Source organism: Podarcis tiliguerta, assembly GCF_965153285.1.
Source record: "Podarcis tiliguerta genome assembly, chromosome: 4".
Taxonomy (NCBI): domain Eukaryota; kingdom Metazoa; phylum Chordata; class Lepidosauria; order Squamata; family Lacertidae; genus Podarcis; species Podarcis tiliguerta.
In genome coordinates, this window is record NC_139537.1 from 75,448,666 (window position 1) to 75,464,961 (window position 16,296).

The 16,296-nt window shown below is 45.9% G+C and overlaps 1 protein-coding gene across 2 annotated transcripts in view; it reads left to right on the top strand.

The window, feature by feature from the left end:
• The window catches only part of SH3RF3 (SH3 domain containing ring finger 3), a 218,231-nt gene that overhangs the window by 151,519 nt on the left and 50,416 nt on the right, over positions 1 to 16,296 (top strand). Inside the window, exon 5 of one of the 2 annotated variants that reach the window (XM_083437721.1) lies at positions 15,435 to 15,788. The exons of the other annotated variant lie outside the window; for it this stretch is intronic. Coding sequence (XP_083293847.1) covers positions 15,435 to 15,788 — 354 coding nt within the window. The remainder of the gene's footprint in view (positions 1 to 15,434; positions 15,789 to 16,296) is intronic. 2 annotated transcript variants of the gene reach the window in all.

Consider the following 16,296-nt stretch of genomic DNA (forward strand, 5'->3'; position numbering starts at 1 on the left):
GCAGCTCTGTGAAGCAGGGAGACTTTCCCACACATGGAGGCTCTGCACTTTTATTTTTAGTTTCTGAACTGTGCAGGAAACACCTGCAAGTACAAGAGGCTCCTCACCACGCAGTTTCTCTCCAACTCCAGTTTATGTGGTAATAACAAATTTGTCCTGTGTCCTAATACCTACTGAAAGCTTTGAATGCCATGCAGTGAGGAGGGAGAAGGGGGGAAAGGAGTATCTTAGATTTCCTACTTCTCTGCGTCTCTTAAATCTATAACTTAGTATTTTGAACGTCCCCAACATTCAAAATATTAACGTTGCATCTCTCCAACAGATGAGGTATAGCTGAACTCTTCTGGGCTTTGTAACAAGGTAGAACAACAAGAAATATGGGGCATTAATGTAGGGTTGCGGAACCTGTGACCCTCAACCTAAGATCCAAAAGCAATCCTTTGTAGACATGAGGTAGCCTTTGGAAGGATAATGGCCAATGTGTTTGCATTTGAAGAGGTACTCTGGGAAGAATGATCTCACTGAAACTAAGCTTTGAATCTGTTTTCATGCAAATTAGCTCCTAAGTAGGCAGAGTGCGCAAACCCAAAGTTTGCAAATGGACAAGAATATTTATCCAATTAACTGTGGGAAGAAACAACATTTTGTCACACCTGACATTCAATAGAGCTGCAGGGGAATGGGACTTCAGTCGACAAGTATATACAAGACTGCCAATTCTCCATTAGTCAATTTCAAATCCTCCCTCTACCCACCTGCCTTGCAATGTGGTGTGTTGTTACATTAATCTCATTATCTAAATCGGTGCAGGTACCTGCTCACCACAGTGATTTACAGAGCTAGGATTCCCAATTGGCCCAGTCGCTTCTGCTTTTCCATCTTCTTCAGTGTGTGCTTGTATTATGATTTGTTCTGTCATGGCTGGCATTAATTAATGGGCAGTAACTCATCACACCTCAGAAAGCAACAGTTGGCTCCCACATTTTCCCTATGCTGGCAGCAGAACGAATGAAAGTCGCTCCCGCTTTCCCTCACCACCACTGCTGCTGCTTCTCCTTCCATTTTGCTCCATTGTAGATCACAACCACCATGCAACTGAGGAAATGCAGACTCAAAGTTAAAATTCCTAGATTGTCCACTGCCAGCACACCAGGAAGAAGACAACCAAATGTGGATAAATAGGTTATATAGTTATTAAATTTAACAACTTGAGGATATGCAAAACCAATTAGTCAGATTTACCCAATGTAACCAAATCAAATAAAGTCTGGGCAGGTGTTCATTAATAGATGGGGGGGGTAATTTCTACCCCCATCACCTGGGCAAGTTAACAACTACACATTGTGCACACAGCAAAGTTTCCTAAGATTCCTCCCTCCCTGCTGCATGGACCTTGGGTGTAAGATCCCAACAGGCCCCCATTGGCCAACATTCACCCCAATGTGTCTGTCAGGCCAAAGGACACCTCCCAACACCTGCAGGCCATGCCTGACAACAATGACTAGGGGACGCCCACAACCCTCAGGTAAAAGCTTTCCATTCTTTCTGAAATCTTCCCACCTGCCCGGACTACATGCCAACTAGCCAAATTAGAGTAACAGCACTCCAACAAACATTGCCCAACAGTGTGGAGTAGACAAAAAAGAGAAGACCTGGAGCCAATTAGGGTCTCCCCCTCCTCCCAAAAATCCCACTCAGCCCCTGGAAAACAGACAACTAGGCTGTATGGCCACAGTACAAAAGGGTGGGTGCTGAATAAAGAAGAGGGAAGCATGTGGGGCATAACAAGCTTAAATAGCTTGTAACCACCTCTTCCCGTTGGGTGAAATCACTCTCAGGTCATAATGTCTTTCCTTAGGGAGATATCCCCTCCGCTCTTCTTCCCAGGGAGGAGAGGTGTGGGAAATTTGCCTCCCACTAAATGGGGCGAATGGCCTTCTGACTGCTGTAGAGCTTGGCACCCACAACTGAAATTCTGACAGAATAACTCTACAAATAAAAAAGTAGAACATGTATCATTGGGCTCCGTTAGGGAGCCTTTAACAGAACTAGATTGTCTTCCTTGTCAGCAACTCACAGCCGAGGAAGAGACAGAATGTGGTTTGATGTGGAGTTATGAGGTGAAGGGATTAAAACGTCTACGCAAGGATTCCAGCCCTACCGTGACTCCAAACTGTCAAATTTGGAATTAAATGTGTCTTTTTAATACTCTGCATTCAGAGCATGTAGCGTTCCCGATAACGGTTAGGAACATGGAAGATTCCCTCCCACCCGCAAGGATTTCTTTGGCTCAGATACAATACAAGTGTTAACGTTTTCTATCCAAATACTTTAGTTGCTGGGGAGAGAAGAATTCCCAGTCCACTAGCCAGAGATTAATACTTATTGTTGCTGCATGCATCATTTGTTTTCATTTTGCAAGCTCATGATGATATGCTGTTCTAAGCACACCCTCTTCTAATACACAGCATTCCTTTTAACCTTCGCAAATCTTGGAAACAAATAACGCTTGCTGGCAAGTAATAAAGATACTGTTTAAACTCTGCTGGTAAATAAGTGTCCCTTGAATGTTGCAAAAAGGGGTGGGAATACTGGAAAGGGGGGGGATAATGGTTCAGTTAGACTCTCTACAAACATTCAAGGGTGCATTAATCACTGTCAAGATGGGAGCAATCCTCTACACAAGAAATTGGTGGAAAGCATGGGTTTATAATAGAACTGGACTTACACTAGGTTTTTTCCAGGTCACACGACTGAGCTGAACAGAGTTAGGGTCTGCCTTAAGTCCACCTGACCAATCCCACCCCTGCCACCTCCCCAGAACACTTACACCATCCTCAGCACAGTTAACTGAGCCTCAGCTTAGCCAGCATGAGTAAATTACACTGGTGTATCTTTGGCTAAGGGACGCAGGCGGCTCTGTGGGTTAAACCACAGAGCCTAGGGCTTGCCAATCAGAAGGTTGGTGGTTCAAATCCCCGTGACAGGGTGAGCTCCTGTTGCTCGGTCCCATCTCCTGCCAACCTAGCAGTTCGAAAGCACAAAGTGCAAGTAGATAAATAGGTACAGCTCTGACGGGAAGGTAAACGGCGTTTCCGTGCGCTGCTCTGGTTTGCCAGAAGCGGCTTAGTTATGCTGGCCACATGACCTGGAAAAACTGTCTGCGGACAAACGTCGGCTCCCTCGGCCAATAAAGCGAGATGAGCGCCGCAACCCTAGAGTCGGCCATGATTGGACCTAATGGTCAGGGGTCCTTTTATCTTTACCTTTATCTTTGGCTAAGCCATGATAAGTAAGTTACATCTTCAGCTGAGCCAGAATTGGAGACTTAATGCTGGCTCAGCCAGGGATCTGCTGCATCCTTAACTGCATCCTAAACTTGCTATAGGATGCCCCCTAACATCTGAATAAACTTATCTCCCTCTTTATGAGCTTTGGTATATTTTAGCAGGCCGTTATAGCAGAAGGGATATATGCACCTCGAGTATGGAGTGGATAGGCCTAAACTTTCATGCTTTGGGTGAGCAAAAAAGAAGAAGTCTGTTTTAATCTGTTGCTACAGGAAATTAAGCACACTTAAGCCCATTGATTTACACTTGAATGCAACCTATATGCTTGTGTGAACAGCCATTAGAAGTCTGCATAGGCTAAATCTTCTTTGAAATCACAGCAGGGAGTGTGGGAGACAGTCTTCCAAGGTGGATGAACCATTTCTAGAAAAAAAATGTGCTCTGTGTTTGCTGGTCCCTGCCCAGACATAAATTAGCAACTGCACAACAATACAGTGATCAATGTTGAGAGCTATTGTGTAGCACTTAATTTTTCATAACAATTTTTTTGCTGTTTGTAGAACCTCCATGGGAGTCTCATTTGTCCAAATAGCTGGCAAGAAGGGGAGAGGCCATTTTTTTAAAAAAAAAAGTTAAGGATTATATATATGCGAATAAAACAGATGCAGTATTCTCTTAGGGATACCGTGAAGTGGATACACAGTGAATCTGGAGTTTTGTTTAATCAGTCACCTGGTCGTGGGGATACATTCTAAATATTCTTCCCGGTGCAGAGATCAGCATAGCTTGGCTTCTCCCTTCATTAAGGGAGCAGAACCATATTTGTGAAGGAATGTGGATTGCATTTTCTTCCTCTCTTGAAATTATGAGGGAGGCCGTTTCTGCTGGGAGAGCTCTTCTGTATGCATCAGTGCTCCAGTGGACATTACTTCTAAAAAAAAAATCACTGGACAAGTCCAGAATAATTTATAGATTTAATAAAAAGCATTTAAGCTCTTGGCACACGAGATGCAGGGTTTCTTGTACAAAAAGAATCCTTCATCTACGAAACAGTTTATAAAGGAGAACAAGCACAATTCATACACCGTATCAGCTTACAAAATCTATTTTCTTTTAATCTTGTACATACAAGAGTCGTACTTTTTCAGAATTGCATTTTGCTGTTTAGTTGTGTCCGACTCTTCGTGACCCCATGGACCAGAGCACGCCAGGCACTCCTGTCTTCCACTGCCTCCTGCAGTTTGGTCAAACTCATGCTGGTAGCTTCGAGAACACTGTCCGATCATCTCGTCCTCTGTCGTCCCCTTCTCCTTGTGCCCTCCATCTTTCCCAACATCAGGGTCTTTTCCAGGGAGTCTTCTCTTCTCATGAGGTGGCCAAAGTATTGGAGCCTCAGCTTCAGGATCTGTCCTTCCAGTGAGCACTCAGGGCTGATTTCCTTAAGAATGGATCGGTTTGATCTTCTTGCAGCACCATAATTCAAAAGCATCAATTCTTCGGCGATCAGCCTTCTTTATGGTCCAGCTCTCATTACATTAGCTCTATTCATTATCTGTTAAAAGCATGCAAGTGCTGTTTCTAATAGCTAGGATCTTTCATTTTCTACCAGCAACTTTAATAATAATAATAATAATAATAATAATAATAATAATAATAATAATAATAATACAGGAATAAAGATTTCCCCACTTTCACAACCACTATACTTCCTTTTGCCTAATCAGTTTCACTAAAGGAGTGTGATTGGGCTCTATAGAACAAAACAAATGTTGGGACTTAAAGTGTTAGCCTTGGCTGTGTGAGTTAATCAGCCTGATATAATCCACATGCTTAAGCCTCTGTTCCCCCAGTCTACCTGAGAAGATCAGTGTGTGAAGAGGCTAAGCTGGTTGCCTCAGCTTAGCTGCATGGGTCCAACAAGCCACTCTTGAGTTCCTATACCAATAATTTAGGAACTTCCACCACTGTAACTAAGCCAAGTTTTGCTGCCTGTGCAACTTTTCTGACGGTTATATGGAAAACCATATGATCACATGAAACTGAGCTTTGAAGAGTTTGGTAAGTTAAAAAAAAAGGTGTACTTACAAACATGTGGTCTTCTCCTATGCTGGGGGAAGAGGGGAGATTTGGAACTCACAAGGGCATATTTCAAAGGTGTAACAGCCTGTATTTACCATGCTTTATTTGTGGTTTTAAATCTCGGCTGGGGTTTTCTCACCAGAGTACTTGCCACAAACTAGGTATTCTTCTATCTCCATCTCTATCTCTATCTCTCTACTCGCAGCAGGCTATGTACACTTCGTTGTTTACTCTGGCTCAACTGTGCTCTCACTGCTGGTCTTTGAAGCTATATACCCATGACATTGGCCACAATCCATCTTTATTGGGTAGTTGCTTGAGAAAGACTGCTGTTTGATGTGTTTCCCTCAAACCAGCTTCCTTCTCATTTGAAAACATAAGGCACATTCACACCACAGTTAAGCTGAGATGCATGCAAAAGAAACAGACGCTGCATGTGCACAGATGATAGCGCAGGCAACAGCTTCATGAATAGGAGCTGGGGGTTGTTGGTGTGGCAGAACCAAACAGGCAACGTGTATCAAGTATGGCTGCTCCCTCTCTGGTGTGTTCAGCAATGGGCCCATGCGACTTGGAACGCAACTTCCTTGAGTTTTAAACCACAAATGTGTTCATATTTTCTTTCTTTTAGAGTGAAATAGCCCTGTTTTGCTATAATGGAAACGAAAGCAATAATTACAATCTTACCCCCCAACTTCTCTGGGGAGCCAAAGCTGGCATTCTAATAGACCATTCATCAATGATCCCTCTGTTGTGTTGAACAGGAAGCAGTAAATCAGGCAGAACCTATAAACAGGATGCTTTTACTTCACATTGCAGGGGATCTTTGCCGAACAAATGAGTAAACATAGGAGTGTAGCCATTAGGTAGAGCAGTGCTGGATAACAAAACACTTTAATTAGTGCTGTGTAGAATCTCCGTTTTCACTTAATTGCAGAGAAGCAGAGCCTCAACAGCACTAAAATGCTGTAGTTTGGAAGTAAGCCTAGTTTCATGTTCTTTTGCCCTACACTTCTTTGAGAAATGTTTTTGATTTGTTATTTATGTTCAATTATTTATCGTTATATTTATTTAGGATTCCTATGATTAGCTACATGGATCTCTGCCTTTTCAATATGCATCTTGGCATGCTCATAAATAGTGAAATGAAAGAAATGCTCAACTCAGGGTAATGCTTTCCTAATTGGTTGTAAGTAAAAAGTGGATTATGGAGGTTTTTTAAAAAGGACTGTGAAATGTTGCACACCTCCCACTTGCCAAGCAGGGGGGGAAATGAAGGTCAAAGTTGTTGAGCTTTTTTTTAGGGAGGGGGACAGCCCTGTTTTGTTTGGGAGGCTTAAGTTGCTTAGCTTTCGTGGAACATTTTTGCATTATTTTGGGGGTCAAAGTGAAACAGCAACTCACCAAAGGGACAGCCTCGGTTTGTAAACTCCGTCTTCTGTTCTCCAACAATGGAGACCGGGATGGGGCCAGAAGGGGCCCAGCGATCGAGCAAAACCTTGCAGGGATCGACCAGTAGATCGCAATTGACCTGCTGGACATCCCTGCTTTGGATGATACAGTACAGTGGAGACTTGTGGTGTCTTTGTAACATTTAGATCTTGTTGGAGTAAATAAACACTTCTGTGGCAGGTAGCAAATCTTCCCATCTTGCACTCACTTACCGAAGTGCAAACATCCTGGAGCTAGCAAACCTTCAGCCTAACAAAGGGTTTCTCCCAGCACCTGTAACAATATGTCAGTGGGTATGCAAACAATATTGTCTGCTTTCAGAGTCGTCCTGCATTGTTGAAGTATCTCTTGGTAATGAATATATGATCCCTAATGAGTAGAACTTGCAGTGTCTGAGAACAATCAACAGGATAGAATCTAAGAAGCACTATATATCAGTAATTGTTTTTCTATTAGGGTGTAGGACTTGGGTAGTGAAGCTTTGGTTCAAATCACTAGCTATGAAGGTTGCTTTTTCATCTGGACCTAGTCACAGGGTTGTTGTGATGATCAAATCCTTTGTAGACTGTGCTGAGTTGCCTGGGGGAAGAAAGTGATAGAAATGTACCAAAGAAATTATTACTGTTATAAACTTAGTCATGAGCGTTTCAGTTTTACTTAAAACCACACAGGACAGAACATTGCGGGCAGCTTTACATTCCAGTTTCCAAATTGTTTGCAGATATTGTTATTTCTCTCATAGGGGCATTAGGAAAACCTCTTTATTCTTAGCTTCTTCAGAACTGTTTTGAACTCTTGGAAGTACAGACACCGAAATGTTCAAAGACAGTGTTGTTTCCCCTCCCCACAAGATTAATTTTCATTAATCGCTGTTCTTCCCCATCCCTGTCCTTAAGAGGCCTTAAAGGAACATATTTTGTTTTATGCCTACATCAAATTAATTACGACTGTCTCTTACATTTCCATCATTTGCTGCTGTTGCTACAGAAACGGCAAAAATAACACGAAACACAAAGACTGTTTTCTTGATGATCTTGCATAACTTTCCATCAATTTCATAATAGTCTTTGTTCAAATATGTGTAGATTTGTAAGCTGAGGAGTCAACCCTACAGAAATTCAGACTAAACCAGCATACATCTTAAGCCTCTTTACCAAGCTTAACCTAGATTAAGATCTAAAAGAAAAATACCTCACATTAAAAAAAAAAAACCTTCAACACGGTTTATGTAGCAGGAGATGCTACCACCACTGGGCTCCCCATTTCTTTCTCCTGCTGTAAAGTAGAGTCTCACTTCCATGTCTGACTTCTGGTTTCAGCAGGCCCCTTAGCAGTGTGGATCCCTGTCATTTCCTTTTCTTCCTTGAACCAGACTCCCTACCCCCACCCCCCACCCCCGCTTGGTCACATCTCAAAGTAAAACAGTTTTGACTAACGTGTTAACACCCCTATTGTCAAAGAAAGATTAGCAGCACTTCCCAGCAGAACCATTAAGACTGCAACCCTATATCCACTTCCCTGAGAGCAATTGCCACTGAACTCGATGGGATAAGGACGTGGGTGGCACTGTGGGTTAAACCACAGAGCCTAGGACTTGCCGATCAGAAGGTCAGCGGATCAAATCCCCGTGACGGGGTGAGCTCCCGTTCCTCTGCCCCAGCTCCTGCCAACCTAGCAGTTCGAAAGCACGTCAAAGTGCAAGTAGATAAATAGGTACCGCTCCAGCGGGAAGGTAAATGGCGTTTCCGTGCGCTGCTCTGGTTCGTCAGAAGCAGCTTAGTCATGCTGGCCACATGACCTGGAAGCTGTACGCTTGCTCCCTCAGCCAATAAAGTGAGATGAGCGCCGCAACCCCAGAGTCGTCTGCGACTGGACCTTTTACCTTTACACATGTACAGGATTGCACTGAAACGTAACTGGAAAACTTCCCCGTCCCTCAGAGCCACTTTGACAGGTGGTCCAGGGCATTCACCTGCCAATCCTCTGAAGCCACCCTGATGTTCAAGTGCACTCTTAAGTGGTCTGCGCATGGATCGGTTGCAGAGGACTTTACCCCTCTCCTTCCAGCTTCTCTGCCCCCTTCCTCCACGTAAATGTTTCCCCCAACTCTCTCCCCTTCTCTACCACCTGCCCCGCCATCCACATGAAATTAGGGAGAGGGCCTTAGGCTACAGACTACCCATTGCTGGCAAAGAGCATCAAAGATACCTAAACATGCTGTGTATTTTATTGATTTTTAAAAAAGCAAAACACTTTTTGTACTTCGGAACTGCAGGTGTAGACATTTCCCCTGCTTGGTTTTGAGTTGCTTAACTGTATTCCTTCCGATTGGCAGTGATTTCATCACTTGCACGGAGTGGGCTTCATGTATTTAAAACATACGAAGCTGGGTGTAGTAGGAACTTGGCTGTAGTGTGCTTATCTGCTTCTCTCTATCTTTTTTTTAAAAATAAAATAAAACATATCTCAAAAGTACCCAAAGTCGAAGGCAGGCTTCTATAAGAATACACAAGCATTTTCTGGGGAAAATGGGAACTGATTCCCATTCAAAGCCACTCCATAGCTTCAGAGAAGCTAAGACTACAGGCTCCTCTCCTCACTTTTTTTTGGGGGGGGGGGGTAAGGAACAAAAGAAGGGACGCGGGTGGCGCTGTGGGTAAAACCTCAGCGCCTAGGACTTGCTGATCGCATGGTCGGTGGTTCGAATCCCTGCGGCGGGGTGAGCTCCCGCCTTCGGTCCTAGCTCCTGCCCACCTTGCAGTTCGAAAGCACCCCTAAGTGCAAGTAGATAAATAGGTACAGCTTTATAGCGGGAAGGTAAACGGCTTTTCCGTGTGCTGCGCTGGTGCTGGCTCGCCAGAGCAGCTTCGTCACGCTGGCCACGTGACCCGGAAGTGTCTCCGGACAGCGCTGGCTCCCGGCCTCTTAAGTGAGATGGGCGCACAACCCTAGAGTCGGACACAACTGGCCCGTACGGGCAGGGGTACCTTTACCTTTACCTTTAAGGAACAAAAGACACAGCTCCAGCTAAAGACAGGCACAGAACTTGTGGGGCTCCTTGCAAATAGAAAGAGAGCAGGGCTTCTCTTCTGCAACTCCTCCTACTGTCTCCTCTCTGTTCTGGCATCATTGATTGTTTTTGGTCCAGGAAAATGACTTTCTTAGGGCTCTAATGCACGGGTGTCAAACACAAGGCCCGCGGGCCAAATCCGGCCCGCCAGACCTCGTCATGTGGCCCGTGTAGCCGCTGCTGGCCGCCAGCCTTCACCTTTTATTCTCGCTTTTTTTTTTCCGACACAAGAAAGTTTACATGGTGCGGCTCCCTACTCGCCCCCCCCCCCGTCGCTCTTAAGGACGTGGCTGCTGCTTCAAATGTCCCCGCGTCTCTCAACCTTCGCCTTCGTCGTCGGGGGCTGAAGCGAGGCGGGCAGCTGGCTTCTCTCTCCCGCTCACTGCTCAAAAAGAGCAGGCGGAAGGTCAGGTCTCTCCGTGCCGCGGAGGGGGAGTCTTTCTCCTCGGAGAAACTTTTTTATTCCAGCCTTGGATCTTCTCCGGGGATGCTGGATCCTCCCCGCCCGCCCCCCAAACTCCCCTTTTCTTCCAATCCTCAGCCACCTTGGAATCCCTCTTGGTGGGAGAGAAGCGTTTTTGGCTTCTGCGGAAGGTTCCCCTTGCTGCCGCTGCCACCAGCAGCGGCAGCCCCGTCTGTCTGAAACGGCCGCTGTTTGGTTTAATAACACGATTTTGTTATGTCTGCTCAGCTCCGGCCAAGCGGCTCCTTCTCTGCGAGCGGATCCATGTGCGTCCACATTACATCTGGGGTTCCCACGGCCGCACTTCCCGTGTCTCCCCCTCCGCCCTCCACCGAGGTGCGTCCCCTTGCAACATCTGAAATTATTTTCTCATAAACACCAACTTTGGGGCTCTCCCTCTCTGCCCCCCTCCGCTGCTCTCACGCTCTCCCCCCTCACCAATCCCAGGATCTGATTAGATTTCCAATCACAGCCCAGTCCGCAATCGGATTTCTGATTTCAGCCAGGAGCAAGCCAGCAATCCGGAGCATCCGCGTCTTCTCCTCGCCAAACTCTTCGCGTTATTATATCCGTTCGCCTTGCCTCCAACTCCTCTGCATTCCCCCCTCCCAGAATCGCACATCAAATGCAAAGAGATGCTGATGGTGGCGGCGGCGGCGAGCTTGGTGGCGGGAGGAGGAGAAAGCAGGAAGAGAGAGAAAATAAAATCCCCACCAGATGTTAAGAATCCATCATCATCATTTTTTAATTTTTTTAAAAGGAGAGTCCGCTCCCAGGGTGGGTGGCTTCGAAAGCCCCTCTCTCCTCGCATGTCCTGCTATTGCTTCCCGATCCTTCCCGGCATGCAAACTCGCCCTGCGGGAGGCGTCCTCTTCTCCTCCACGCTGGATTTCACCAGCCCGGGGCTTCCCTTCCTCTTCATTTCGCCTCCCTCTCCATCTTTGCACAGCCAGCCTTTCCAGGACCGACGATGCCCGTGATCAAGTTGTTCTTTGGGAATATGGGGTGGCTGGTGGGGGGGGGTGAGTGGGAGAGAGAGAGAGGCGCGCGCACACACTCCAAACACCCTTAAAATGAATGTAAAGTAGATCGTCTACATTATTACAAAAAACAGTAATAATTGAATGCAGTGACAATAATTTATGATAAAAAAGAGTGGACACATAGTCCTACAGATACAACCGGCCCTTTGAGGGTGACCAAACTGCTGATGTGGCCCCCGATGAATTTGAGTTTGACACCTCTGCTCTAATGAGATTGCACCAGGAGAGAGAGGAAAAAGGGGCTTCAAGGAGATGAGTATTGATTTGGGAATTGCTCCTACCCATTGTGTTAGCTGCAGAAGGAAAGATAGCAGTGGCAAGCAGAAGAAAGTAGCAAGTGGGGGCCAATTGTGAGCCCCTTGAAAGTATTTGCAGCTGAGATGTAGGGCTCATGCAAGGATGAACCTCAGCCTAGAGCAGAACCTACTCTCCCCCTAGATACTTTTGCCTTTCCTATTGGACAGCAGCCAATAGTATACTGTAGTATACTATTGCAATCCTATGCATGTTCTGTAAGTAGCAATTCACATTTACTTCAATGGAGCTTACTCCCAAGTAAGCATTGCTTTAGGATTGCAGCCTTAGAGAAGGTTGTTCGAGTATCCTTATACAGAACCCATCCTGCACTTTTAATATACAGTGGTACCTCGGGTTAAGTACTTAATTCGTTTCGGAGGTCCGTTCTTAACCTGAAACTGTTCTTAACCTGAAGCACCACTTTAGCTCATGGGGCCTCCTGCTGCAGCCGCGCCGCCAGAGCACGATTTCTGTTCTCATCCTGAAGCAAAGTTCTTAACCCGAAGAAATATTTCTGGGTTAGTGGAGTCTGTAACCTGAAGTGTATGTAACCCGAGGTACCACTGTACTTTTAAGAGGGGAGGGGAAACATGAAATTATTTTCAGAGGCTGCCTGTCCTCAGAATTGTGTAGTGGCCCGTGAGGTTTTTACAAAAACAGAAGGGTTGTCTGGCAGACGTGGGCTGTGTTTAGCTTGGTGAGTTACAAATTCTACAAATCTGTTCTATAGTTATATCAACAGCTTCTATATTGTTACTGTATTGTGCCTATCAAAATAAAGCTTCCGCTACTCATTGGCGGAGCAGATCTGATCGCGCCGAGTGTTTAGTTCCTTAGGGAACAAAAACAGTTTGAAGCCCAGCATCTGTGAGGAAGGGGAAGTAGTTTAGTTGAGGTGGAAACCTTGGGGAGAGCTGGAAAGAAGTACAAAGGTTTATATTGCAGAGAGCAAAACAAGGTGGTTGAATGTTCAGGACAGAGCTTTCCAAACTGCGTGTCGGCTTCAGTGTCTACATGTGTCATGGGGGCACTCCCCACACTTCTCCAGGGGCTGGAAAGAGGCTGGTTTAACCTCCGGTTTGCTAGTAACACTGAATTGCTGTGTCACGAAGTGATGCATGTCTAAAAAGTGTGTCACCAACATGAAAAGCTTAGAAAGCTCTGGTTTAGGTGGCGGAAAGGGGTGTACTACTTCACACTGCAGGTAGGTTGAAAAACCCTTTGAGTGCATTGCCACCTAACAGATCTCCAAAAACAGAAAACTAACATGTCATAGAGGAATATCTGAGGCGCTCGTTTTCCTTTTGCAGTACAGTCATACCTCATGTTACGTCCGCTTCGTGTTACGTTCTTTCAGGTTACGTGGCAACCCGGAAGTACCGGAAAGGGTTACTTCCAGGTTTTGCCGCTCACGCAGAAGCACAAAATGACGTCATGCGCAGAAGCGCTGAATTGCAACCCACGCGTGTGCAGATGCGCCGCTGCAGGTTGCGCTCTTTTCATGTTGCGAACGGGCCTCCGGAACAGATCCCGTTCGCAACCAGAGGTACCACTGTAATGTGACGCCACACTGCGCCCATTTGCAGAGTACATAGCACAGGTCAATGTATGCATCTGTCATGCAGTCTATTTACAGCTTGGGCCTTACATCTGATCTGACATTTGTACTAGGGCATACACAACCATGCAGCATAGCCTGAGAGCACCTTGCAGTGCTCCGTGCCCAGTGCTCCCCCCCCCCCGAAAAATAGGTGCCGGTACTCACCATGAAGTTGGTACAGTAAGCGCCGCACTTTTTAACAACAACAAAAAGAGGTGACCGTACTGCATACACTTGAGCACCTTCTGGGGGGGGGGGGGGAGCACTGCCCATAACTGTTATGCTGTAGCTCATTGCCAAGAAGGTGTGAAATACCCCCAAGAGATGCAGGTGTGTTTTTCCTAAGGGTGCCCCTATGGCCACAGCTGGAAACCAAGAGAGTTTAGTTCATTTTCACCTGTCAGTCTTGCACCACAGCAGGGAATGAGGAAATAGTGAAGTGCTCAGCATTTCTGTACACATTCTTAGGCTTGGAAGAATGCAGATTTGTGTGTCACCCCGAGTCAACAGGCAGCCTTCTGAGAAAGGATAATACACGCTGGTGTTATATTACTCCAGGAGGTTCCTCACCCTTGCACCATTCAAGAGAGCATCCAGTGAGCTGGTGGCGCACATTCATGCATGGAAGCCACTTGATAAGCTCGTCCCGTGTGCGCCAAACATCACTCTCCCAGTTTAATCCAGAAGTACGGAGGTTGCCAACTTTTGTGGACCAGTGGGCATACCTGGAATTTTCCTTAAGTGCCGTGGGCACCAGTCACAAAATGGCAGCCGTATCTGCAAATTAGAACAGAGGCAGGACCACAGAATAGTGTAGGCATGACCTGCCCCTGCCCTCGCCAGTAGGAGAAAGGCACTTAAATCAATCACTTCTATGCTCACTCACACGGATAAACTCTTTGCACCTCTCCTCCATTCTGAATAGCAGATCATCTGGGTGTCCAGTCCTGGCATTCAGTGAAATGGCATGTTTAAGCGATGTGTTTGATGTAGTAGAGGCAAAGCCACCACAAGCAGGAACTGGGCAAGAAGAGCATTGTGCATTGTGGATTTTTGAGGGAATATTGACTAGTACCTTTTGCAGGTTGCCATAGGAGGCACTGGTGGGGTAATGCATTGACAGACCCTGCCAGTGTTGCAGTCTACTGGAGTCTTTTTTATTATTTTAAAGTAAAGGGAGTCTTCTACTGTTTGTTATTAAAGAAGATATACCGTATTTTTCAGTCTATAAGACGCGCCAGACCACAAGACGCACCTAGTTTTTGGAGGAGGAAAACAAGAAAAAAAATATTCTGAATCTCAGAAGCCAGAACAGCAAAAGGGATCGCTGCGCAGTGAAAGCAGGAATCCCTCTCGCTGTTCTGGCTTCTGGGATAGCTGCGCAGCCTGCATTCACTCCATAAGACGCACACACATTTCCCCTTACTTTTTAGGAGGGAAAAAGTGGGTCTTATAGAGCAAAAAATACGGTAATTTACAAAACGTAGAATCCGAACTGTATGAGGTTACAATGTTGTAATGCCCTTCTACGAACGAATAAATAATGCATGTGACTTGGCTCCGCAGCAGATCTCTGAATTGTCATTGGGATTCCACACTCTTGCATTTCACAGAACCATCAGTAGGCTAGCTCCGTGCATTGCTCTTGTGTGCTTTGCCCGTGGGAGGGACTTGTTGCAGCCGTATCTGTAAAAAAAAAAAGCATTTCATTCGGTTATACCGCTACTGCCCACTCTTGTGTTTTCGCCTACTTATTTTAAAAAGAGGGTGAAATGGAATGCTGACATTCCATTTGTGGAGCGGCTTTTGAGTCCATCTGCTAATATAAGAACAGTGTGGAAAGTGGTGTGAAGTGGGGAGGGGCTGCAGGGCAAAGGTGAAACCAGAGAACATTGCCTCCCCATCTCACACTAGCAGGCGTCTCCACTGGCTCATAATCCACTCCACAAGCAGGATGGCTGCACTGGATTTCACCGATTGTCTACTTAGCATACGGTTCTGTTTATTTGGGGGGCTTGTAAAAGCGAAGAACAGAACAACCGTCATCCTGAGTGCAGAATTTGAACTCTGGAACTATACAGTTCTGTAATTCCCACTTTTTCCCTTCTTTTTTTTTCTTCTTTCATTTCTTCGTTTTTAGCTCAACGACTCAGCTAAACACCTTATTGAGATGGACAAGACCAATCTAACTTCCGCATCTGGCAGTGATGTCCCTTTGCCAGCTGACACTAACCTGGCCGTAAACACGGTCCAGTGCTGTACATTGAACAGTGCCGGAGCAGTCAGTGCCATTCAGAGGCACATTGATGGCAAGAAGAATGCCAAGAAGCGCCACTCCTTCACTGCTCTCAGTATGACACACAAATCTTCTCAGGCCATGAATAACAGGCATTCCATGGAAATTAGCGCCCCTGTCCTCATCAGCTCAAGTGACCCCCGTGCTGCTGCCAGAATTGGAGATGTGACTCATCTCTCATCCAGCGCTCCAGTCCAGGTAAACTATGGATGAATTAAACCACAATGCTAAGCCAGGTCCCCCCATAACACCTTCCTTTGATTTGGCCTTCTAGCCAAATGGTGGGTTGCGAAACCAAGTTCCCAAGTGATGGTTGCTGCCTAAGCATCCACCAGATGGAGCGAATGAGGCAAAATTCCCTCAATGGGTGCTCACCCTCATGCAAATTAATGGTAAATATCTGAAAGAACCACATCCCTCTCACATTGTCCTGCCCATGTGATATAATTTGTGGGGAAGCCCTGATAGTGGTGCCACACCCCAATGGGACTCGTGGCCAGGCCTTCTCAGTGGTGGCCCCTTGCCTGTGGAATGACCTTCCCTCTGGTGTGCATCTCACCATAACATCATTGTCATTGCATTGTGAAAGTGCACCTCTTTGCTCAGACTTTTGGGTAAGGGAGAGAGGTACATTGGGTTGGGTTTTTGTTGCTGCTGCTGTTTTATTTGTATGCAATTTATATTGTTCTGTTTTTTATATTGTTGC